Consider the following 25,331-nt stretch of genomic DNA (forward strand, 5'->3'; position numbering starts at 1 on the left):
TTTTGTGTGTACAAATTTTCCTTAGAAAGTTTATTTTCTTATATTAGAATGCCTTTCCTACCTATAATAGGCAGATAGGGTTTGTGCCTCTTTGTTTTCGCTTTAATTTAGCAATTGTAATAAATAGTCTCCACCCCAGAGCTGCCATAATTACTTATTTCCATTTCTTTCTGAATGACTTGGAGTATACCTAGTGATTACAAGTGTACCAATTTTCTAATAATAGGCAACTCTATAATTGTGGAAAAGTCCTCCTTGCACCAAGTGTTGTGGCTTCTGCTCCAAATTATGAGTAATGAAGGCAGATGGTGGGTGCTTTACCTTAATTTAGCATGACAGTGTATTACTGCTGAAAATTCCTATGCCTTAAATCTTCAGCCTAATAAATCTATACTTTTTACTCTTTCTCTCTCTCTTTTTTTTCTTCAATCTGGACAATGTGTTTTGGGGAAGCTGAGCCTAAAAATGAGACCTTGGAGGTATATTGAATATATGACTTTCAAAAAAGTTAATTTTTATGGTGTTCCTATAAGTATAGTGTTTTACTTGTTGGGAGATAATATCTTTATTTTTTCAGTTTCTCATGTATAACCTAGAAATGCTAATACCTACCTTGTTTCTTTTCTGTGTTATGGTACAAAATCAAAATGTGAAAGATCAGTATGAAGCACCACATAAAACAACAGTTTTAACACTTTTTAACTTGAACGTAAATTGCATGAAAGATTAATAGCATTGGAGTTACAGACAAACAAAGCTAAAAGGAATTTATATATATTTTCAAGTTTTAAGTCTGCATTTTTTCACTTTTTGTATTAATAATCATCTGTTTCCTTTTTGCTTTTAATCTCTTTCTCCACTAATTTCTCTTCTGCCAACCTCAGCACTCAAGTCTTCTCCAGTATTTAAAGAGAAAAAGGAAGCAGGAAGGGAACAGAGTGAGAATTTAGAAAAAAATAACATGCAAATCATTCATCTATTATTTTTTAATTCATTAGAAATTTTTCCCCACCTTTATCACTTCCTTTAGACACTGCTCTGAAAAGATAGCCATGATCCTTCCCCAAGCCCAGCTGCCTTTACTTGGATAGTAATCTTATCTTTTGATATCACAGTTCTACTACTTGAAACTTTCTGCATCTGTTTTGTTTGGTCTTTATTGACCTTTCATTGTTTTGATTGCTTTACTTTTCTACCCCTTCTAACACTCAAGTATGAATATTGTCTCCAAATTATTACTTAGTGCACATCACTTTTTCAAATATATTGACATGATTTTTTCTTTAGTCATTTTCTTCTAACATTTTTAATGGCTTCCACTAGATTATTTTCATAGTAACATCTCTCTCTACAAGTGCTCCAGCTTTTCTTGCCAAATTCTGATCAAATTCTTGAGCCTTTCTGGGGCTACTGGTTTTCCAGGCCTAAGACAGCCAGAGGACATGGTCTGTCATTTGGCAACATTATTCTCATAAGGATCTTTGACTCCTTTGTCAAGTCCTCCAGATTCTATGTTATTCCTCCTACTGTTTCTTCTTTCTTATTTTCACCATTCTAGATCAGCTCTTCATTATCTTTGTAGACCAATGCCACTGGTCATCCTCAAATCTGTGCTTTCCCAGCCCCAATTCTTCTGTACAAATGCCAAATTAAGAGAAAGTCCTGAGTCTGGCATGGTGGCCATGCCTGTAATCCCAGTGGCTGGGGAGGCTGAGACAGGAGGATTGCAGGTTCACAGCTAGCTTCAGCAAAAGTGAGGTGCTAAGCAGTTGTCTCTAAATAAAATACAAAATAGGGCTGAGGATGATGTGGCTTAGTGGTCAAATGCCCCTGAATTCAATCCCTGGTACCCCCTGGCAAAAAAAGGGGGGGCACCATGATTAAGTCGCCTGTATTGTGTCCCAATTGTCATTTGAGTTAGTAATACTCCTCAGGCTAGTATGTCTAAATGTTCCTCTCTAGTCCTAACCCACCCCAGCTTCTAATCCCAGTGGAGTATTTGTGGTTCTCTTATGAAACTGGGTTCCTTCTTATTTCTATGCCTTTTTTCTTTTTTTACACATTTCTGTTATTACAGAAAATATAAGCCAAGGGGGAAGTGGCATCATGTGGTCCTTCCACTTCTCCACCTTTCCTATGAATGACTGTGGGGAATAAAAAATTATATGATAAGAGGGCATCACTCATGTGAGTGGTCCAGGGACAGTCAAAAGAGCAAGGACCATTGCTAAATTGCTTACAATTTTTCATTCCATACCATTCCCAGTAGATCTATAAGGCACAAAACTATAGTTATACGTTCAGATGTCATGTTATTTGTTTAAATTATTGATTGAAAGACTCCTCATTTGAGGTTACATGTTGTCAGTAATAACAAAAGAAAATTATCTTATTTCAGTTACAGTTATTTTGATGGATAAGCATATTTTATGCATAGATGTTCTTTTCTGAAGTGTATTTGAGGAATATTTTGAGAATGGTCCTTTTTATGAAATAATTCTTTTGCCCCAAATAATGCCTATAAAAATTACCTTTAATAATTCCATACTTTCAGTGCTTTCACATACTTAAAAGAGTGTAAAAAAAGAAACATTTTTAAACAGAAGAGCAAGGAAAATCAATAGTACAGACCATATTGAGTCCAGAAGATATTCACATCTATATCATTTTATCTTATTTTTTAAGCAATATAACTAAGTTATATTCTTCTGTTAGTTAAAATTTATGTGTTGAACAGATGGTGAAAAGTTTACTTAGAATAATGTTTCCAGGGTTTTTTTCCTTTATTGAAGCCATGCTCCAGGGTTCTTATAACTAACCAACATATTAGAGTGTTCCTACATACTATTGTGTTTTTGGTGTTACCTCGTTATTCCACTGTTCACACCTTAATTGTGATGCAGCATTTTAATTATATTTATAGGGTATATGTACTAGCAGCTGAATGAAGATTTAGATAATTGATGATTAAATTATGATGATTTAAAATCATGATTATTATTTATTGTGAATGACTTATGTTTTCCTTTTATAGATTATAACATTTTAATTACATAAAATGCAGTTAAAGTATAATAATCTGCTAGTGTGAAATAAATAAATTTAGTGTATTTTCATTTAACATTAAGAGCATTTCTGTATTTGAATCAAGATTAATATTTGTACTAGTTGTGAAAAAATACTGTCATCTGTGTATTCCTGGCAGTGTTCAAGGTACTCTCAGGTTATGTATCTTTGGATTTTGCTAATCCCTCTTTGAGAGATGCAGAGAAACAGATTATATCTCTTAAGTACTTTGAGGACCAAGCTGGTTTGATTACTAGCATTCAAATGTTAAGATTTGTCTTAATAAAAGATCTTGTGGATAAAGATCTTTTTTGTGAAAGATCTTGGGGATAAAGCAGTTTTGGCATGAGATGTATAATTATGTATAATTTCCAATTGGTTTTCTTTTCTCTGTGAGAATAAGAAACAAGCTTTAATTATACTATTACAAGTAGTTATGTATGTTGCTCGAACTTCTATGAATATTGAAGAGTATTAGTTTCTACTTTAACAATTCTAAAGTTTGCCTCTTGAGTGTGATTTGTCTCTTCCAATTTACTTCATATTTTAAGTTCTTCAAAACAAAAGTATCATTTGATTTCAACCGAGACCTTTAAAACAAAGGGAATACCAGTAAGCATTCCTTCTTATCGAAGTAGGTGTAGTCTAATAGGGAAAACTTTATTTTAACCATTTAAATTTCTTAATTTATAATGAAGTCTCAGTATACTAGAATTGTACCTTTGTTTTAAGAAACAAGTTTGTGAGTCTCAAATTTTTTAAATCAAATTTGTCAGATGACTTGAAAAAAAAAGAGAATCATTAAATTGTCCTTGGTATTAATTGTAATTGAAAATATTTCATTCACATACCTTGCCCTATGAAGCTAGAAATTATCCTCAAATCGTTGTTGATTTCGAAGCACAGTATGGGTTTGACAAACTTTACATACTGCTTATCCTGTCTTATGGTTTTAAATTTCAAACCTCTTTCCAGTGGAAGCATATTTGATGCTTGTCATGTCAAATCTTTTTTTCTATGTACCTTTCCTCTTATAATCAGCATGAAAATGAACATGCATAATACATAAAAATCTTTAGAGGTATATTGTTACATATTTTCGTTTGTATTATTTGGAACTTGATAAATATTTCCATGATTTTTTATTTATTATTTGAAATGAAATACATTAAATAGAAATCAGTTTCTTAACCCTGTGACTTTGTATTTCATTTTGAAAATGTTGATGTGTTGAGGTGTATAATCGAATACCATAGAAACAAAATGGAGATTTGAGGATGATGAATTGATAACTAGATATTTTTTATAGTGAGATCTTAAGATCAGTTACTGTTGTCCTTATAAAAGTCTAATACAGTCACTCAGCTGTTAAAAACCTAATCCTCTATTTAAAAAAAATATACAAAAACAAATTGTCTATCTTTCTGCCTGATCTCTTCTCAAGTACTAACACAATGGAAACAGTGGGTGATCTGTCAATGTGTTTGGTTTGTCAATGATGGTTTTGTATAAATATTGGGAGGGTAAGAAATAAAATTCACACAGTAAAATATGATTTCATCTGCCTTTTCTCTGCAGCTCCATGGCTCATGCTGCGGTGTGAAATTCTCATTTTACACACTTTGCAGGCGGAGCACATGAATTATGCATTGAGCAAGAAAAATCTCCTGCCTCAAGTCCTATATGCATTTACCCAGGTTCTGTCTCTATTACCAAGATGAATTGCAAATGGAGAAATGTTTGATGGAATAGAGCTCTTAACTTCTTTGTTTAGAATTCAGATTTTTATTTTTATAGTAGATCCTTTAAGTATGAAAATGTTTTGAACTTACTATGGATTTTTTAAAATGAAAAATGAAATATAATATAAGAGAAGAATGCCAAACACATTATGAAGCATTTTATACCCTTGATTCGGAATGCAAGGCTTTTTCAATTCAGTAGAAATGACCATTATCTATTGCTAATGTTGTATTTCAGTCACTGGTTATTTGCCGTTCTCAAGAAGTCAATAAAATTCTGTCCTTTTGAAAGCCTTTTTTCTTTCTGTTTAAGGCTTCTAATAAGAGATTATGCCAATTTCACATGCAGCCCTGTTCTGTGTTGTGTGTGACCTGATGTGTATGAAATAGATATTGTTACACATTCTTAGCTGTGAAGTAGGAAATAAGGCATAGACTTGCCTTCAGCTTTAACTTTATCTTGATTTGATAGGTTTCTAATTTTTCAGGTGGGGAGGTTACGATTCCATAAAAACAGTCATGCACCATTGTAGCTTATAGGAAGCTACACCCATTGTGCTCAGCATAGCATTTTGATAAGTCACATGATGATAAGTGCTTTTTATTATATGTTCTTTTTTCACAGGAATGATATTCTAGTTGAAGTGGCATTTTTATTCTGAACTTCTTTTCGTTTTCTTACAACTTTTAAATTTCAGCCTCAAAAGTAACATTTCTTCTGTTTTTCCTCCAGCCCTAACATTGTTATTTGCTTGAGAAGTTGACAAATACTCTTTGGTTTGTTTTTAAATAAGGAATGAAAAAGAAATCCCATGTAGATGGCTTTTAGTTTTCAGTGGCAGAAATAATTATTATGAGGAGGAAAATCAGTGTTGACCTTTTTGTTAGTGTTTTAATGTATATTGTATGAACCTGGAAAATAATTTTCTGAGTATTGGCATAAGGGAGAAAACAAGCAGAACTTAAATCATTTAAAAATGTTGCATGCCATGTATTTTATGTAATGTTCTTCATGTACATGCTGGCGTAAGCTTCAACACTTTAAATGGTGGTAATATACCTTTTTCTTCAGTGATGTGTTTCCATGGCTAGAGGAATACTTCAAATATATTTATACCAATTTACATTAGCAATTAGCTTTTAATCCCTTCAGTTAATGGTAAGTTATTTGAAGGCAGGGATTTTGGAGGTGTAGGCTGTTATTTCCATTGCTTAGCACAGAATCTGGTACACATTTAAAATTCTATACCTATCTATTGAATGAATGAATGAATTAACAGAAAGTTTTTATTAAAAACTTAAGTTCTCACTTTTAACCTAAGAAACTTTCATGTAAAATAAAAGAGCATAGATTATAAAGATAAGTAACTTTGACACAGATATGTTTAACACCCTATTCTTTGTTGATCTTTAGTTATTAATAGTGCTACTCAGTGCAGAACTTAATTAAACTTCTTTTTAGATGTACAAATATTTTCTGAATGTGTAACCAAGCTGTGAATACCTCAGGCTTTAGGGGTACTGTGTTCTACTCCATAGCTATACATGTTTTATAAATGTAGGAAGATTAATAAGCAAATCTGTAGTGGGCGAAGCTCTACTTTTGAAATATCAGTTCTGTCTATAAAACAGCCAAAAAAAAGTAAGTGAATCCTTTTCCACTCCTCTAAAGAACAAGAGTGTGCTAATGTCATATATAGACCTTTGGCAAAAAGAGTCTGACACAACCCAATAACAAAGTACCAAGTACTTAGTATAGTGCCTATCACAGACCATATCAGAAGATGCTAACCCATCACAAATCTGTCAGCAATTTAGAGCTACGCATGTGACGTTTGAGCATTTCTTTTTCTTTATTAATAAAGTTGTTTAAAAATAGTTTAAAGACTATTTGTGCACTTTCTACCAGAGTCATGTTACATTTTTATGTTTGCAGAAACTTGTCATGTTATAAAATAATTAGTACCTTTAAATTTTCTTCTAAGGTCCTTTATAATCTTTAAACACAAAATATTTAAAAATTATTTAAAAGTTAGTTATAGTTATTTACAGTTTGCCTAATGTGGTCCAAATGCTGTGTGCTAATTGAGACACAAATTTTGATTCAGAAAAACATTTTAATAATCATTCAGAAACTTAATTTGTAAGGTTGAGAAAAAAGTTTGTTTTATAAGTAGATTAACATAGATTGTTAAGACAAAACATGATAAAATTAATCAAATGTTTATTTTATAGGAGATAGGAAAACAAACAAAGCAAGATAGAAATCTTCTTACCAAAGATGTTTCACTTCTGGATCTAGATGATTGTAAGTATTATAAAACTTTTCTTCAGTTTTGAGTAAGAATGTTTTTCCTTTTAATGCAACTTTTATTTACATGTCCCCAAACTTACCAAAATCTATTTTAAAATATTTATAAATGAATAAAGCAAGAAAACTGGAAATCAGTAATATTAGTATCTTCATCTATTCAGTCTATTAGTTTTGTGTCACATGAATAAGTATAGATGGCCAAAAAGTATATAAAATTCATCTTAAAATAATATTTTAAAATATTATACATTGTAATTTTTTCACTATATAAGTATTAATAGCTCATGGCTTCTACATTGTGAGATGTTAGGTAGGTGAGGAATTGAGAAAATAATTGGAGATAGGAAGGACATCACCATCTTCCACTTGCCATAGTTTGGGTAGGAATGGAATGGGTAATGCAGTTTTTGGATACACCTGTCAACATTTTAATTTTTGTCTCAGCAAATCTTCTGAGAATTTAGAATTCTGCAAGTATACTCACCCAACTATGCAAAGATGTATAGTCACCACTCCCCTTAAATCCTTCAGCATTGTGAAGAGAAATAGTGGAACTAACTTTGTTACTAGATAAGTTTGCACTAGGAAAAGAGCAACAAGAAGTAAGACTTCATGAATCTTAAACTACTGTCATTTTTCAATGTAGTGTTTCCATGCTGGGCTGAGTTATGTTTTTAAGTTGCCTCATTCCATCATGAATTTGTCCCATTTATATTGTTTAGATAACCTATCTCTAATAGTCACAGCCAGTTCTTATTATATATAAATTAAAATGTATAACAAAAAGAGATACATAGTATAGAGATATTAAAAATGAAATTGGAACCAAGTTTTTTACACTTTATCAAAGATTTCAAAGTTTGGTCTCAACCAGTATTATGAAGGTTTGGAGAAACAGCATGTATATGCTCTTTTTAGGAATACAGATAGGCTTAGAATTTGGGGGTCATTTTAGCAATATATTTCAAACTTTAAGCATATGTACCCTTTGACCTGTAGTTCTTTTTTTGGAGGGAGGGTACTTGGGATTGAACTCAGAGGCACTCGAGCACTGAGCCACATCCCCAGCCCTATTTTATATTTTATTTAGAGACAGAGTCTCACTGAGTTGCTTAGCAGCTTGCTTTTGCTGAGGCTGGCTTTGAACTCATGATCCTCCTGCCTCAGCCTTCCGAGTCACTGGGATTACAGGCATGTGGCACCATGCCCAGCTGACCTAGTAGTTCTTTTTTTTTTAATTGATTTTTTAAAATAAATGACAGTGGAATGCATTACAATTCATATTACACATATAGAGCACAATTTTTCATACCTCACCAATTCTTGTCTTTATACATGCTATTTGGATAATGATGTCCATTGTATTCCACCATCATTGCTAACCCCCTGACGCCTCCCTTCCTGCCCCCCATCTAGAGTTCGTCTATTCCTCCCCTGTTCTCCCTTCCCACCCAACTGTGAGTCAATCACCTTATATCAAAGAAAACATTCGGCATTTGTTTTTTTGGGATTGGCTAACTTCATTTAGCATTATCTTCTCCAACTCCATCTATTTACCTGCAGATGCTATGATTTTATTCTCTTTTATTGGTGAGTAATATTCCATTATGTATGTGTACCACATTTTTTTATATCCATTCATCTACTGAAGGGCATCTAGGTTGGTTCCACAGTTTAGCTATTGTGAATTATTCTGCTAGAAACATTGATGTGGCTGTGTCCCTTTAAGTCCTTTGGGTATAGACCAAGGAGAGGGATAGCTCGGTCAAATGGTGGTTCCATTCCTAGTTTTCCAAGAAATCTCCATACTGCTTTCCATATTGACTGTACCAATTTGCAGTCCACCAGCAATGCATGAGTGTACCTTTCCCCCCCACATCCTCGCCATCACTTATTGTTGTTTGTACTCATAATAGCTGCCATTCAGACTGGAGTGAGATGAAATCTTAGTTTTGATATACATTTATCTAATTGCTAGAGATGATGAACATTTTTTTCATATGTTTGTTGATTGAATGTATATCCTCTTCTGAGAAATGTCTGTTCAGGTCCTTGGCCCATTTATTGATTGGGTTATTTGTTTTTTTTTTTGTTTTTGGTGTTTAGCTTTTTGAGTTTTTATGGAAATTTATCCTACCAGTGAACTACAAAATGAGGTCTTATTCCTTCCTTGTTTTAAATTCTTTCATTTGATGGCTTAATTCTGTATTTAGATTAAAGTCCATACTCATTTCCTAGGTTTCTAAGACCATAGATGATTTGACTCCTTCTTGCCTCTCATCCACATTTTATACCATTCTGCTTCTTTGCTTGCTTAAACATACCATGTTCCTTTGTGTCAAGGGCATTAGTACTGCTGTCCTCTGCTGAGAACTCTTCCCCCAAATCTTTTGATGGCAGGCTGATTCTTGTCTTTCAAAATCCCAGCTCAAAAGTCACCTATTCTTATATACTGTCTTAGTCCCTGCAGACAGTTGTAACAAAATACCATAGACTGGGTAATTTATAAACAACAGAGTTAATTCTAAGTTAAAAGATACATATAGGCATGTTAAGAATGGAGACTTATAAAATATATAATTGTTATAGTTTGATGCATTTTTAAAAGATGTATGTTTTTGAAGAGACAAAGGTTTTCTTAAAATTTAAGTTTTATAAGAATTTAAAGGTAAGATTTTTGTATTATTTTAAAGGAAATTTCATTCTAACCTGCATTTTTACAAATAGGATATATTTCCCTTTGTTGAACAGGTTAAATGATTACATATTAGCATTATATACTAAGAGTCTTAGTTATTCTTCATTTTTGTAACAAAACTTTGATTAGAAGAATAATTATATAATTATTGTATTGAATATGTTTAGCAAAGAAAAATAGTGTAAAAAAAAAACCAAAACAGAAAATTAGCCTCTCATCTGAAAAATTGTCTTCATATCTAAATCTCCCCTCATCTCTTCATGGATCTTAGCCAAGCCATAATTGAAATGAGAGGCTATTGCTTATTCAGTTTCCTTTTTTGTTTGTTTGTTGGTGGGTGGTACTGAGAACTTGGGGACACTTCAACACTGAGTTATGTCCACAGGCCTTTTTATTTTTTATTTTGAGACAAGTTCTCATTAAGTTGCCCAGGCTGTCCTGGAACTAGTGATCCTACCTTAGCCTCCCAAGTCACTAAAATGAAAAGCATGTGGCTCTTACTCATTTTTTAAATCTCTCCTGGGTACTTAATATTTTGGATGTGTGAATGGATGTATAGACAGACCAACACATGAACAAAGATATTTACAACCCACTGGAAAAGTCACATGTTGAATAGAAAGACAACATTTTAATCCGAGTTCGAAGGGCCAGTTCTAATTCTCTGGTAATTCTGCCATTCACTTACTTTATGACGTTGGCCAGTCTTAATATACATGTCCTTTAGAAACCTTCTCACTGCTATTGCTTTTCTTCAGTTCTTTTCACCTCATCCTTAAATTATTATAAATTTTTCCTTCCTGCCAACTCTACTGCTCTGTCCTTCAGTCTGTTTCTTATACTAGCATCTGAATAATTCATCCTGCAATACCATATTTCTCATACCATTCATCTCTTTGGTAGATTTTTAACAGTTTCCCTTGGTCTTTTACATAAATTCAACTCCCTTCTTTTTCCAGATTCCCACCTCAGCCTTTGTTTACAGCATTCCTTCATTCATTGGTTAACTGGATCTCCCTTCCTCTTGTGCAGATCTCATGTTTACTTAAAAACTGGGCTTCATTTCCTCTGTTCATGAAGCCTCCAAAGTACACCCTATCCCCAGTATTCCTCCCCTAGTCCCGCTCTCCATGGCACCTGCTAACTCTACAGTAGTTTTCAGTGTCTGTCTGACACTGAGGAGGTCTGGGATCTGTAGCAGTGCCTCAGTTGTACTGAGTGAGTTCAGGGGAAACAAAGGCTCTAGTCCCTCTTTCACCCAGTCTCCATTCTGCATACACATTTTCTATTGTGTATGTTTAAATTTTGTTGTTTCCTTTGAAAGTTTTCTCTTTTGGTAGTATCACTTATGGACTTTATTGTTACTTTTTCTTTTCTTTCTTTTTTTGTAGATGGACACAGTATCTTTATTTTATTTATTTATTTTTTTTAATGTGGTGCTGAGGATAGAACCCAGTGCCTTACACATACTAGGCAAGTGCTGGAGCCCCAGCCCCAACACCAGCACTATTACTTTGTGTTAAAGCATTTATTTTTCTCTTAGATTTGAAGTTGTTTGAAGACAGGAACCGTATTTTTATGTTCTTTATCTCTCCCTTGCTGTTTTGCTGAAGAAATATTTGTTGTTAATTCGATGAATTAATATTTCTTGACCTAATTTACAGGATATTATGAGACTAAAATGAGAAAAAGATGCTTTGAAAAGCGATGTCAAATTAAGTATGTTACTCCCTTTACAGTGTTACCTTGGAATGACAATTGGCTGGAAGCCAAAACTTTTTCAACATTTTAATTTATTTCATTCAATGAACTCTTGAGAGAGTATAAAGCTCTAAAAAGTGTTGTCAGCCTCTGTCTACACAGACTTAGTAGAAAGTAAAATATGTAAAGATACAAATTTGCATTACATGAGAAGTATGGTTATAGAAATTTGACAAGAAAACCTGTGAGACAGAGAAGGCAAAGATATTTTAGGTAAGGGAGGTCCTTCCCTCTAAGTGTTATCAGTTAGAAGTTGTGAAATGAATGAGATGGGGAAATCCTTTTAGGCAAATTTAGTAACACACAAAAGCCTCTAACACATGAAGCAAGATCTTGAGAACTTGTGTTACATAGAACTAAAAGAGCTAATGAAATTGATGATAAGCTAGATCTGAGCTGTCTGTACAGCATGGTGGCCAGTAGCCACATATAGCTATTTAACTTAATTAAAATTTAAAAATGCATTTCTATAGTCATCCTGTCCACATTTATCAAGCACATTATACATGTGTGGCTGGTGGCCAACATATTAGCACACATATAGAATATTTCCATTATTATAGAAAGTTCTGTTGGGCAGGGCTGAGCTAGACCATCAAGGACCTTATGTTTTTAGTTAAGGCAAGACTTTTATTGGCAATTTAAGAGTCTTTGAAGAATCCTAAGCAGGGGAGTGACGTGATCAGATTTTCATTTTTAGAAGATTTTTTAGAAGATTTTCAAGTTCCTACCAATTTTAGAGTAAGTAAAACATTTGAATCAAGTACATAGCTTTGCTGACAAAGTATAATTAGAAGGGAATTAGGTAGCCTGGGCTCCTAATTAATTAGAGTGGAGAATAAAATAGAGATATGATTTAAACATCCTTTTAAGACTTTTGACTCCACTAGAGAACTGTCTTGAAAGCTATTGTTATTCTTTACATTAGTGTGGAAAATGTTTTTTTCACCTTTTTCTTTTAGTGAAATTACTGGGTGATAAATGTTAATGATAATGTTATGTGATAAAAATTTTCAAAAACTATTACTCAAGATATTTATATCCTTATTTTGTTATAGGATTTGCCATTATGTTTTGAAAGCTAAGACCAATAACTACCATGACTTGATAATAACTTGACTAAATCAAGATGTTAAATAGAATTGTCATACATTTATTAATCACAGTAATTTAATTAGATTTACTAACAAAATAAAAATGTTGCTTTTAATAATTTGAATTAAATTTTCATGCACATTTGCTAATTTGGGCCTTTTCTTACAGTTAACCCAATATCCACTCCAGTTGTGCTTCCCACACCAGCTCTTTCTCCAAGCTTGATAGCTGATCTTGAAGGTTTAAACTTGTCAACTTCTTCATCAGTCATCAGTGTAAGTTATTTTGAAAATATGTCCTAGCTCAGTTTTCATAGGATGCCATTGCATTTTTTTTATTGAAATTCAAATAATTTAAGCATATTCTTAATCTAGAATAGTTCCTCATTTAACAAGTCCAAATCAGATTAAGACCTTTTCATTTTGTAAGTGGTTTTTAAATTGATTCTGCCTAAAACATTATTTTCTTAATTTGCTTCTGCTTTATATTCACATGTAATTATTAAGTGTACATTTTTTTCTGGTACTACTATTTATCTGTATCATATAGGGACTTTGTGCAACATTGAGTTAGTTTACATATAGTCATATGACACTGAACAATATGGATATGTTCTAAGAAGTGTATTTTTAGGTGTTTTCATGGTGGGACATGATAGAGTATACTTACACAAACTAAGACAGCTGTGATGTCTCTAGGCAATACCGTGTTATAGTACTGACATCATACATAGTCTGTCATTGACTGAAAAGTCATCATGCAACACTTAACTGTACTTAAATCCTACCTAAAAGAACGGTTGTCCAGGGGCTGTATATTTAATTAAATGGTAGAGTTCATTGCCCTTAGTTCAATTCCTAACACCAAGAAAAGAAAGAAAAAGAATTTTTCTCTATAGTAACTTACTTACATTCCCCTTCTGTTTCTTCCACATAGCTCATTTACCATATTGCTACTAAAAGTTCATAATTGTTTTCATTCTAAAAGCCCAACATTGTATTTCTCTTTGTGTTTATTACATCCACTGATGTCTTTTTAAAAATTTCTTTAATGTTATTTATAGATTATGACCTGATGTGAGACAAGAGACCTGCTTATCACAAAATAATGTCAGAACCATCAACCCATCATAGTATCTGAAAGTGCAATAACTTTTTTTTGCATTAGCATGTTATATCCATTAACCACTCACTTTAAATCAAGAATGTTGCCTAGGATGTATAATCTGTTGACATGCTTGACCTGTTAATTTTTTATCAGAAATCTACAAACTAAATAGTAGTTGGCAAGGTTTGATGGACACAGGGTCCATCAATGATCAGGTGCTTCAAGTAGTTCCAGATTATTAACTGGTGATCTCAGCTGCCAGGGAGCATACAGCTGCGTCTACCAAATGTAGAGAAGAAGAGTACCTAAGTCTTATCTATTTTACAGAAAATTTCTCCTTTAAAGCAAATGTAGTACCCCAGGGCCATGCCGGGAAGTTCTGAAAAGAGCTACTTGCCTTTTTGTTCACCCTTGGTCAGCTCACTTAGGAAGTACAGGTGAAAATTATTAAGCTAAATTTTTTTTTTTTTAAGTGTTGAATGATACTTTCTCACAGCCACTCAGAAATGAGTAAGAATGGTATTTGGAATTTTAGTTCACTCCTCTTATTTCTACAAGGAAAAGGCACATTAAAAGAAATGGGGAGCATTGAAAATAAACAATTAAGTCTTATATTTTTTTCAAGTAATAAATATTTATTGAGCATTTGTGATATACTCTAAAGAGAAAAGTGTAATCAAAAAATCTATAGTGAAACAGTTCCTTAATCTAAGAATTCAGTTCAAGAGATCCCTAAAAACTTGGTTAGGCAGGTACCAAGATGAATAACTTGTGTGCAAATATCAGATGTCCAGGGTACCAGTCCCTGTTTTGTTCCTCAGTAGCTGTTTAGCGTTGGGCAAATTAGTCCGTAGCATTTCTGCACCTCAGTTCCTATAAGGATAATCTCTACCTTGCAGGATTATTGTGAGATTAATGAGATAATAACATGTAAAGGACTGGCACATTATTGTCACTCAATAATACTAACTAATATTGTTAGGAGTAATATGTGATGATGGACACTAGTAGACTCTTACACTTCATTAACTGTCAAAAAAAATGCAGTTGAGATCACAAAGGCTTGTAGTCAATGTTCATTCATCATGAAGCAATTGGAAGACTCACCCTTTTGTACTAAGAAAACATTTATTGGGATGATCTCTTGAAAAGAAAAAAAGCCCTCCATCTGAAGTTGGGTGAAACAGGACTGCCAAGTAATACAGTGGAGTAATACAGTGGCCCAGCACTCATGCCCAAGGACTAACAAATGATCAAGCAGTTAACACCCAAGAGAAAGAACAGCAACCAGAAATTCCCCAGCAACAGCCAAATAAAGAAAGGAATAGATTTTAAACAAAAAGGTAGAACTTTGAAAAGTAAGACATAGAAATAAATTGAATATCTTGGTGCACAGTGGCATGGCCCCCTACCCTCACCTCCAGCCCTCAGAACAATACTGAGAAAAGAAGACAAATCAACCAAATTCTAAGTTTTCTCATTATGTGTATGAATTTGGAAAGAAGTGGACCAAAGACTGGAGAGGGAAACAAGGAAAAATCCTCAAAAATTATAACTCGCATATAATGTTAAGGATCCTCAACAAATACAGGAACTTTTTTATAACTTTAACTTTAAAGTTAAAGTCAACATGTAGCCCTAGTTGTTTGGAAAAGAGAAATAAAAGTAACTTATAATCAAGTAATATTTACCTTGTTCTAGAAATGCTTGGTCGTGACCACAAAAGATATGTAATGAAGCAGTTGAATGATACTGACACTCATATGTAGAGCTCATGAATGTGGGAACTATAAATGGAGACCTATAAAGGTATATTGCAATGGCACCTCAAATACTATGGAATGTGCTGTGACATTGACTTCCAAACATCGAGCACATTTTCTAGACCAAAGTATTTGTATTCCTGGAAAAATGAGCATATTAATACCTTGCCAAAAATTGCTTTGTACTTTTTTGTTAAATGTCCTAGGATCAAATAATTTTAAACAAGTTTTTACCTGATAATTGTCCAGTAGACATTTCAGTGTTACCAGTTTTATTTTTTCATAGTTGATAATTAATCAACAATATGCATAAAATCTGTTTCGATTTTACATGTTATTTGTTGATTTCTTACTATGAAATAACATGAGATGGGTAACATGTAGACCATGATCTTTTTCTATCACCACAGTCACCACAATTTCATGAAGGACATTGAACAATGTGCATCAAATGGTTTGCTCTATTTACTGCAGAATATCTGCCGTCCCAGGCCTTTACCACTTAACGCTACTAGCATTCTTTACTCTTCCTAGCCCATTTTTTATCCAGCTGCAGGCATTCCAAGCAATGTAATGTAGCTGCTAAGGAATAGGCTCTTTAGCCAGACTTCCTGCATTCAATCTGAGCTCTGCCCTTTACAAAATTAGGGATTTGGGCAACAGACTTTACCTTTCTGTATCTCAGTTTGTTTTCATGTGTAAAATAAATATAGTAATGCTATCTGCTTCATACAGTTGTTGTTAATATTTAAGATGAGTTAACATGTGAAATGTTAGTAACAGCACCTGATACCTGTTAAGTACAAATTATTTGGTTATTATTTTTGTTTTTATTTTGTTATAGCTTCATAAGGGAAATAAAATATGACTCAAGAAAATTGTGTCATTTTCCTTCTGTTAAGGCTGCACATAGTTATGCTTAGACATTAAGATAACTATAAGTCCTACTTACAGAAAAAAGGGAATGAAGACACTGATCATTGCTGAAACCAGTTAAGGGATGATTCAAAAACAGAATTGGTATCTTTGAAATTGTAGTTATAAAAATGTATAAATAATAGTTTAAAATGAAAAAATTGATTGTGATGATAAGAAAAGATAATGGTCTGCATGTTAGCCATCTCATTTTATTTAATAGTAAGAAATCAATAAATAACATGCAAAATTGAAATAGATTTTATTTTTATATGACTTAGAACTCTTAAAAGAGCTTTTATCTGAAGTTTTGGAAAGATTTATTTTACTTTCTTCAGTGAAAATACAGCTGTGATCCCATCTGATGGGGTAATATGCCTGTTCCTCTGTCCTTCTGTCTATCCATGTTTGTGGTGATGTCATATTCACAATAGTTAACAGTTATTCTAGGTGGTACAATTTGGGGGTCACTTGTTGATTTCCTTTTTGTACTTTTCTGTGTTTAAATATTTCATAATAAGAACTAATTAATTTTTTTAAACAATAGAGTTGTTGCAACATATCAAAACAGGAAAAATTAATCTGTGATATTACCAGTCAGAATATGATGACTCTTAGGAAAATAAGTGCTTGTAAGAGAACTCAGAGGAACTTCCGAGATGCTGCTCACATGCTGCCTTTTGATCTGGGTGTTGGTATGGGGGTATATTCAGTTTATTTAAAAAAATCATTGGATTAACATGGTGGTACATGCCTGTAATCCCAGCAATTGAGAGGCTTTGGAGAGGGAATCCCAATTTCAAGGCAAGCCTTGGCAACTTAGTGAGATCCTATCTCAAAATAAAAATTTAAAAGATGTGGGGATGTAACTTCATGGTAGAATATCCCTGAGTTCCATCCCCAGTACCAAAAAATAAAATAAAATAATAAGTGTGGTACTTTAATGAGATGAGAAAACATGTTAGAGTGTGAACAGAAAATAGGTTACAGAAATGTTATATATGTAGGTCTCGGTTTTGTAAAACTATGTGTGGTATGGTTTTTGTTTTTGTTTTCATTACAAGGAAATGGGAGTAGGAAAAAATCCATCATAGTGTTAGCAGAATTTTTTGGATAATGAGATTATGGTGATTTATATTTTTCAGCATTTTCCAGATTTTCTTTGATTTAGATGTAATACATCTATCTATGACAGGGTAGCCAGCAACCTGACAGAGCAGGTTCCTGCTAGGAGGGGTGAGACACCTGGGAAGATAAAAAGTGTGAAATGATCAGTAAGAAATAAAGACAAAGCCAGAGATTAGATTTAAGAAGCAGGGCACCTGATGGGTCTTCCAGCCCTGATAGGAACTTAAACTGAACAACTGAAAAGGCCCCAATTCTTTATTCCTTAAGGGAAAGTAGATCAAAGGCAGGGATAAGGTTTCAGTGTGGCAGGATCTTGCAGTAAACACATTGTTTGGTGTTTGGCAGGTTATACCCATCTCCTAGCATAGGCTGTGAGCTGAGGCAGGGCACTAGCATGATCTGAATTTTCTCAAACTGGGGAATTTCACCCAGGAGTTCCCAGAAAAGCAGATTCCCTGACTTATATTGACACAAACAAACCCATAATTCATATAAAGCTTCCAACAAAAAGCAATACCTTTTTTTTTTTTTTTTTTGCTGCTGCTGGGGATTGAACCCAGGGATGCTTTACCTCTAAGCTATACTCGCAATCCTTCTAATTTTTTAAATTTGAGGCAGGGTTTCTCTAAATCTCACTAATTTGCCGAGTCTGGACTAGAATTTGCAATTCTGCTTCAGCCTCCTAAGTCTCCCTAGAAACTTACAGGTGTGTGCTATCACGCCTGGCAAAACAACAAGAACAACAAAAAACAAAACAAAACAACAACCAAAAAAAAAGTTTTAGAAGATGGAAAGATCTCCCTTGTTCTTGGATATGCAGAATTAATATTGTCAAAATGACCATACTACCAAAAGCATTATACAGATTTAATGCCATTCCAATCAACCCAAAGACATTCCTCATAGAACTAGCAAAAGCAGTCATGAAATTCATCTGGAAAAATAAGAGACCCAGAGTAGCTAAAGCAGTCCTTAGCAAGAAGAGTGAAGCAGGTAGCATCACTATCCCAGACCTTAAACTATACTACAGAGCAATAGTAACAAAAACAACATGGTATTGGCACCAAAATAGACTGGTAGACCAATGGTACAGAACAGAGGACACAGAGACCAACCCACATAATTGCAGCTATCTTATATTACACATAAGTGCCAACCACATAGATTAGAGAAAAGAAAGCCTCTTCACAAATGGTGCTGTGAAAACTGGAAATCCATATGCAACAAAATAAAATTAAACCCCTATCTCTCACTATACACAAAACTTAACTCAGAGTGGATCAAAGACCTAGGAATTAAACCAGAAATTAATTAATGTATTAGAAGAAAAAGTAGGCCCAAATCTTCATCATGTTGGATTAGGCCCCAAGTTTCTTAATAAGACTCCTACAGCGCAAGAATTAAAACCAAGAATCAGTAAACTAAAAAACTTTTTCTCAACAAAAGAAACAATCAGTGAGATAAATATAGAGCCTACAGAATGGGAGCAAATCTTTACCACACGCACATCAGATAGAGCACTAATCTCTAGGATATATAATACACTCAAAAACCTTAACACCAAAAACACAAATAACCCAATCAATAAATGGGCCTAGGAACTGAACAGACACTTCTCAGAAGAAGATATACAATCAATCAACAAACTTATGAAAAAATGTTCAACATCTCTAGCAATTAGAGAAATGCAAATCAAAACTACTCTTAAGATTTCATCTCACTCCAGTCAGAATGGCAGCTATCAAGAATACAAACAACACTTGTATAGTTGAAAAGTCGCCCTCGATTTCTTGGAAAGCTGGGAATGGAGCCACCATTTGACCCAGCTATTCCCCTTCTTGGTCTATTCCCTAAAGACCTAAAAAGAGCATGCTACAGGGACACTGCTACATCGATGTTCATAGCAGCTCAATTCACAATAGCAAGACTGTGGAACCAACCCAGATGCCCTTCAATAGATGAATGGATTAAAAAAATGTGGCATTTATACACAATGGAGTATTACTCTGCATTAAAAAATGACAAAATCATAGAATTTACAGGGAAATGGATGGCACTAGAGCAGATTATGCTAAGTGAAGCTAGCCAATCCCTAAAAAACAAATGCCAAATGTCTTCTTTGATATAAGGAGAGTAACTAAGAACAGAGTAGGGACGAAGAGCATGAGAAGAAGATTAACATTAAACAGAGATGAGAGGTGGGAGGGAAAGGGAGAGAAAAGGGAAATTGCATGGAAATGGAAGGAGACCCTCAGGGTTATACAAAAGAACATACAAGAGGAAGTGAGGGGAAAGGGAAAAATAATACAAGGGGGAGAAATGAAGGTCAGTAGAGGGGGTAGAGAGAGAAGAGGGGTGGGGAGGGGAGGGGAGGGGGGATAGCAGAGGATAGGAAAGGTAGCAGAACATGACAGTCACTAGTATGGCAATATGTAAATCAATGGATGTGTAACTGATGTGATTCTGCAATCTGTATATGGGCTAAAAATGGGAGTTCATAACCCACTTGAAGCAAAGTGTGAAAGATGATATATCAAGAACTATGTAATGTTTTGAACAACCAACAATAAAAAAAATTAATAAAAAAAAAAGAATACAAACAACAGTAAATGTTGGTGAGGATGTGGGGAAAAGGCACACTCCTACATTTCTGGTGGGACTGCAAATTGATGCAGCCAGTATGGAAAGCAGTATGGAGATTCCTTGGAAAACTGGGAATGCAACCACCATTTGACCCAGCTATCCCACTCCTCGGTCTAGACCCAAAGGACTTAAAAACAGCATACTACAGGGACACAGCCACATCTGTTTATAGCAGCACAATTCACGATAGCTAAACTGTGGAACCAACCTAGGTGCCCTTCAGTAGATGAATGGATAAAGAAAATGTGGTGATATATATATCTATATAGATATATATATGTGTGTGTGTGTGTATACATACATATATATGTGTGTGTGTACATATATATATATATATATATGTACAAACACACAATAGAATATTACTCAGCATTAAAAAAGAAGAAAATCATGGCATTTGCAGGTAAATGGATGGAGTTGGAGAATATCAGGATAAGTGAAGTAAGTCAATCCCAAAAACCCAAAGACCGAATGTTCTCTCTGATAAGTGGATGCTGATCTATAATGTGGGGAGGGAACATAGAAAGAATGGAGGAACTTTGGATTGGGCAAAGGGGGAGGGAGGAGAGGAGAGTGCATGAGATGGACATCATTACCTTAGGTACATGTATGATTGCACAAATGGTACGAATCTGCATTGTGTACAACCAGAGAAGTGAAAAGTTGTGTTCCATTTGTGTGCAATGAAACAAAATGCATTCTGCTGTCAAGTATAACTAATTTTTAAAAATGAAATATATGTATATATATTTATATAGCTTTGACATCATATATATATATGTGTATGATGTCAAAGCTATATAAATATATACATATATTTCATATATATATACATATATACATATATTTACATATGTATATATATACACATATATTTCATATATATATAAATATATATACATATATATTTTTTTACTTATATAGGTTTGACATCATCTGTTCTACTTTTTCCCCTTCCTCTAGCCCTCAAGTTGAGTAATAGAACTATGCAAGGAAAATTTGGAAAATTGACTCCAAAGAGAGCCAGGTGCAGTGACCTGCCCCTGTAGCTACTTGGGAGGCTTAGGCAGTTGGTTTGCTCAAATCCAAGAATTCAAAGCCAGCTGGCAACCTAGTGAGGCCCTATCTGAATAAAACAAAAAAATAAAAATAAAAACAAGAACAACAACTCCCCCCCCCAAAAAAAAAGAAGGAGGAAAAAAAAAAAGAAAAAGTGGTTCAGTGAAACAAAAAGTTAAGGTCCCTGAGAAGTACAGAGATCTGCACAATCAGAAGCCTTTGTAGAGAAAATTATAATTGGTGAGTCTGCTCAGCAAAGTTGACCATTCTCATAGTGTGCATATCTAAGTCAGGCAAAAGTCACTGTGTGCCAATCCTGAAAGTTTGTTGTAGGTTTGTAACATTTGTTGTAGGTTTGTAACATTTTTCCATCTCAGATATTCCATACTAAAAGTAGATATCAGTTTGCTTTAAAATGTTTTGGATTGGCTGCATATTTTCTTGTTCTCAGAACTTAAAAGAGAAAAGAAAACTAAATTTATTGAGAGCATTCAGTGTTATACTAAGTAAAACCATGATTTAAAGAGTAATTTAGTTAGTTCAGTGAATTGAAAATTTCCATCCCTTTAACCCAGCAATCTGTATTGATACATGTGAAAACAGGAATGTTCACTTGCACATATTAAGAGCACAAAATTGTAAACAAGCTGTTTTTCCTAGTTTAGATACACAAATTGTAGCAGACTTATACAATGAAATACTGTGTCAGTTGTTAAAATGTACTAACTACAAATACATCCTCCACATAGGTAAACCTCCAAAATAAAAAGTTAACTCATAGGATAGTGTAATATGAAGCCATTCATAGAAAATATAAAAATATGTAAAATAGTTATATAGTTAATGGATGCATTTTTAAAAGGTCATTGGTAGTGATCAGATCTTTATTAGTTTATTAGGAGATTAATTGAAATGTCTTAAAACATACTTGCAACTGATGAACATCAAGTGTAAATGCTGGTTACTTATCACACCAAGAGGAAAGAGGAATGAAATCTGAGAGATACGCTTGAGAGTGTCATTCAGATTTGTTAAATTTTATTCATGGTGTTGTCACTGTTTTTCTTTTGTTTTTTAATCTATTCTTTATCTCTTTGTCTGAATTATTTTACATTTCAGTTATCATAAATTGGAATAATAATAAATATAAACTTCACTAAATATGAAATATTACAGATGTCCTTGATGACATTGAATTCTATTCTGTCCTGTACACATTAATTCATTTGGTTTGTGTTTCACACTAAATCTAAAAACGTATCATTTTTTACTTTAAGGTTTATGTTTTTATAGTTTCTTTCATTTCCTAATTATGTGGTAGACCCCTTAAAATAATTCAGCTATTAAAATGCACCTGTGTGTTGCCTGAACTCTTACTTACTCTTGATTAGCCTGACAAGTCTTTTCTTCATAGGTGACCTTACATACCTCATTCCATGCTTAACTTTTGTAAATTCCAAGTTAGAGGTCATATCAATGAGAGTTAACAAGTCCATATCAGGTTTTAAATAACAAGAAAAATACCTTAAAACTCTCAAAGAATTATATAACAAAATTACAGTGAAATAAAATTAGTTTAACTCTTTAGATTCATTGCCAAGAAAAATATTTTTATTTATATTAGCCATGTAATTGATTGAGGATAGTAATTGTTTCTTAAAAAGTTCAACAAGAAGAATCAACCGTATTCTAATATAAGCTTAAAGCAAGACATACCTTTCATAAACCTAATCACAGATGGTCTGACTTTAGATTGTGGGATACTGGCTATATTTCTTAGGTCTTATTTTGCAGCATTCTCATTAGTATAAAAGTTTCTGATGCCTAAGAACGTTCATGTATATATAATTTTTATATTGTTTGTAGAAAATAGATTACATATTTGCATTCTAAGGCAAATGCATACTAAGATTCTTTATTACAACCTAATATCATTTACTTACAAGACATTTTTACTGAACACATTATCACCAAGTTACTATGCTAAGATTAATAAGACATAGTCCCTTCCTAAAGGAGCTCACAGTTTAGTGAATGAAACAGACCAGAAATCTTTATAAGAAAAGAGAAAGGAACATGTAATCCTGAAAGAGGTGCTGTAAGGACATGGTCAGTCATATTTTATTTATTTATTTATTTATTTTTAACTGTAGATGGACACAATACCTTTATTTTATTTATTTGTTTGTTTATGTGTGCTGAGGATTGAACCCAGTGCCTCACGAACATTGTTCTAGGCAAGTGCTCTACCACTGAGCCACAACTCCAGCCTGGGCAGTGATATTTGTGATGGGTCTTGAAGAATGACTCATTCCACCAGCCAAGAAGAAGAGGAGACAAGATTTCAGACACAGGGCATGGTCAGATCAACGACAAAAGATACAATGTGTATCATGTTTTTGATAAATTATGTAGCTACAAATAGGTAGTGTAGAAAATGTATGTCTTGGAAAGATGATGAAAGTGGCTACAGATGAAAATGGTTAATAGGTTAGAAACCAAGTTATGAAGACTTTGAAAGGAATTGTGAAGATTCTTTTTAGAGGTCACTGGTAGCAGTCAAATCTATTGTTAATTTATTAGAAAGATTAATTGGACGGGAAGAGAATAACTGAAGGGGTTCGTGATTATTTAGATAGGTAACTGGGGTTTTCATTTGAATGATTATCTGGATAATAGTATTTAAGTAACAAAAGTAGAAAATACAGAAGAAAATAGGAGAGGACAATAACACTGGAATTTAGTTTGGGACATGTTGACTCTGAGGTACTTGTGGAACATCAAGCTGGGGATTTACAGTAAGACCTTAATTTCTGTATTTCGGAGAAGAGCCAGATCAGCTATTTTTAAATATGAATGCTCATGTATTATGTATGCGCACACACTGGTCAAAGCTATCAGGATATAGATAATCATTTAAGGTAGGGAAACAGGGTGGGCACAGTAGCACATGCCTGTAACCCCAGCAACTCAGGAGGCTAAGGCAGGAGGATCACAAATTCAAGGCTACCCTCAGCAATTTAGCAAGGCCCTAAGCAAATTAGTGAGAATCTGTCACAATATAAAAATAAAAGGGGCTGAGGATATGGCTCAGTGGTTAAGCACTGCTGGGTTCAATTCCCAGTATCAAAAAAATAAATAAATAAATAAAAGGTAGGGAAACAGAAGAGCCTAGTCAGGAACACTGTGGGGTGAGAAGATGAATGAAGATGGAATTCTGTGAAACAGGAGAATGAACAAAAGAAAAGGCCAAATGAAAGGAGTGAAATATGGAATGAAAGTGTGGAACAGATAAGAGTATGAGAAAACTCCATTCATTGAGGGAAACAGACAAATCATTAGTGCTGTAAGTGCTGTACTATTAGAGCACAAACTCACTAACTTGGCAATGAAGGTCTTTTAGAAAAGAATTTACATATAGGACCAGGGAGCTGAGTCTTGAATAAGAAAGAGTTTGTCTGAGTGGCTAGAGTAAAAGGAATGACATTCTGGGCAGAGGAAATAGTGGGTGCAGAGACCTAGGATGCGAAAGAACTTGGAATATTATAGAAACACTAGTTTGGTGTGGCTGAAGTATAGCATATGTAGATTGGAATAACCATTTCTGATGCCAGAGAAGTATGTTGGCGATAAGCTCTTAGAAAAAGTTTAGTAATGATTTCTTAACTTGTTGCTTTCTAATTTTTTCATGTCCTAGCACCCATAGAAAAGTAGCAATGTGCTTAATGTGTTCTGAGTAAACAGAGAATGGTAAAAGATGCTGGAGGAACTCCAGCTACCAAGATCCACCTGGCTTCCTGGTGGTTTGCAGGGGACAGCATACCTCTAACTCATTTAGTAAGGAAGCCATGACTATGCCGCTGTAAAAATGACAAATCTGATCTGCATGGATCACCATCCCTATGTGAAGTTTAATTTAGGAGGATACAGGAAGGCTCATTAAGATAATTGATCATGATAAAATACAAAGGTATAGTATATTGGGGAACAGTAATTCTAAGAACAGTCCATGAATGGAGAAACAGAGCTGGGATAGCTGG

At 33.8% G+C, this 25,331-nt stretch overlaps 1 protein-coding gene across 2 annotated transcripts in view; it reads left to right on the forward strand.

The window, feature by feature from the left end:
- Window positions 1-25,331, forward strand: part of Ap3b1 (adaptor related protein complex 3 subunit beta 1) — a 256,304-nt gene that overhangs the window by 170,152 nt on the left and 60,821 nt on the right. For both annotated transcript variants that reach the window (XM_027927647.3, XM_071612471.1), the window contains exons 21-22: window positions 7,044-7,116; window positions 12,845-12,951. In XM_027927647.3, the coding sequence (XP_027783448.1) occupies window positions 7,044-7,116; window positions 12,845-12,951 (180 nt within the window). The remainder of the gene's footprint in view (window positions 1-7,043; window positions 7,117-12,844; window positions 12,952-25,331) is intronic.

The sequence above is a fragment of the Marmota flaviventris genome, chromosome 5 (genome assembly GCF_047511675.1).
Source record: "Marmota flaviventris isolate mMarFla1 chromosome 5, mMarFla1.hap1, whole genome shotgun sequence".
Lineage (NCBI taxonomy): Eukaryota > Metazoa > Chordata > Mammalia > Rodentia > Sciuridae > Marmota > Marmota flaviventris.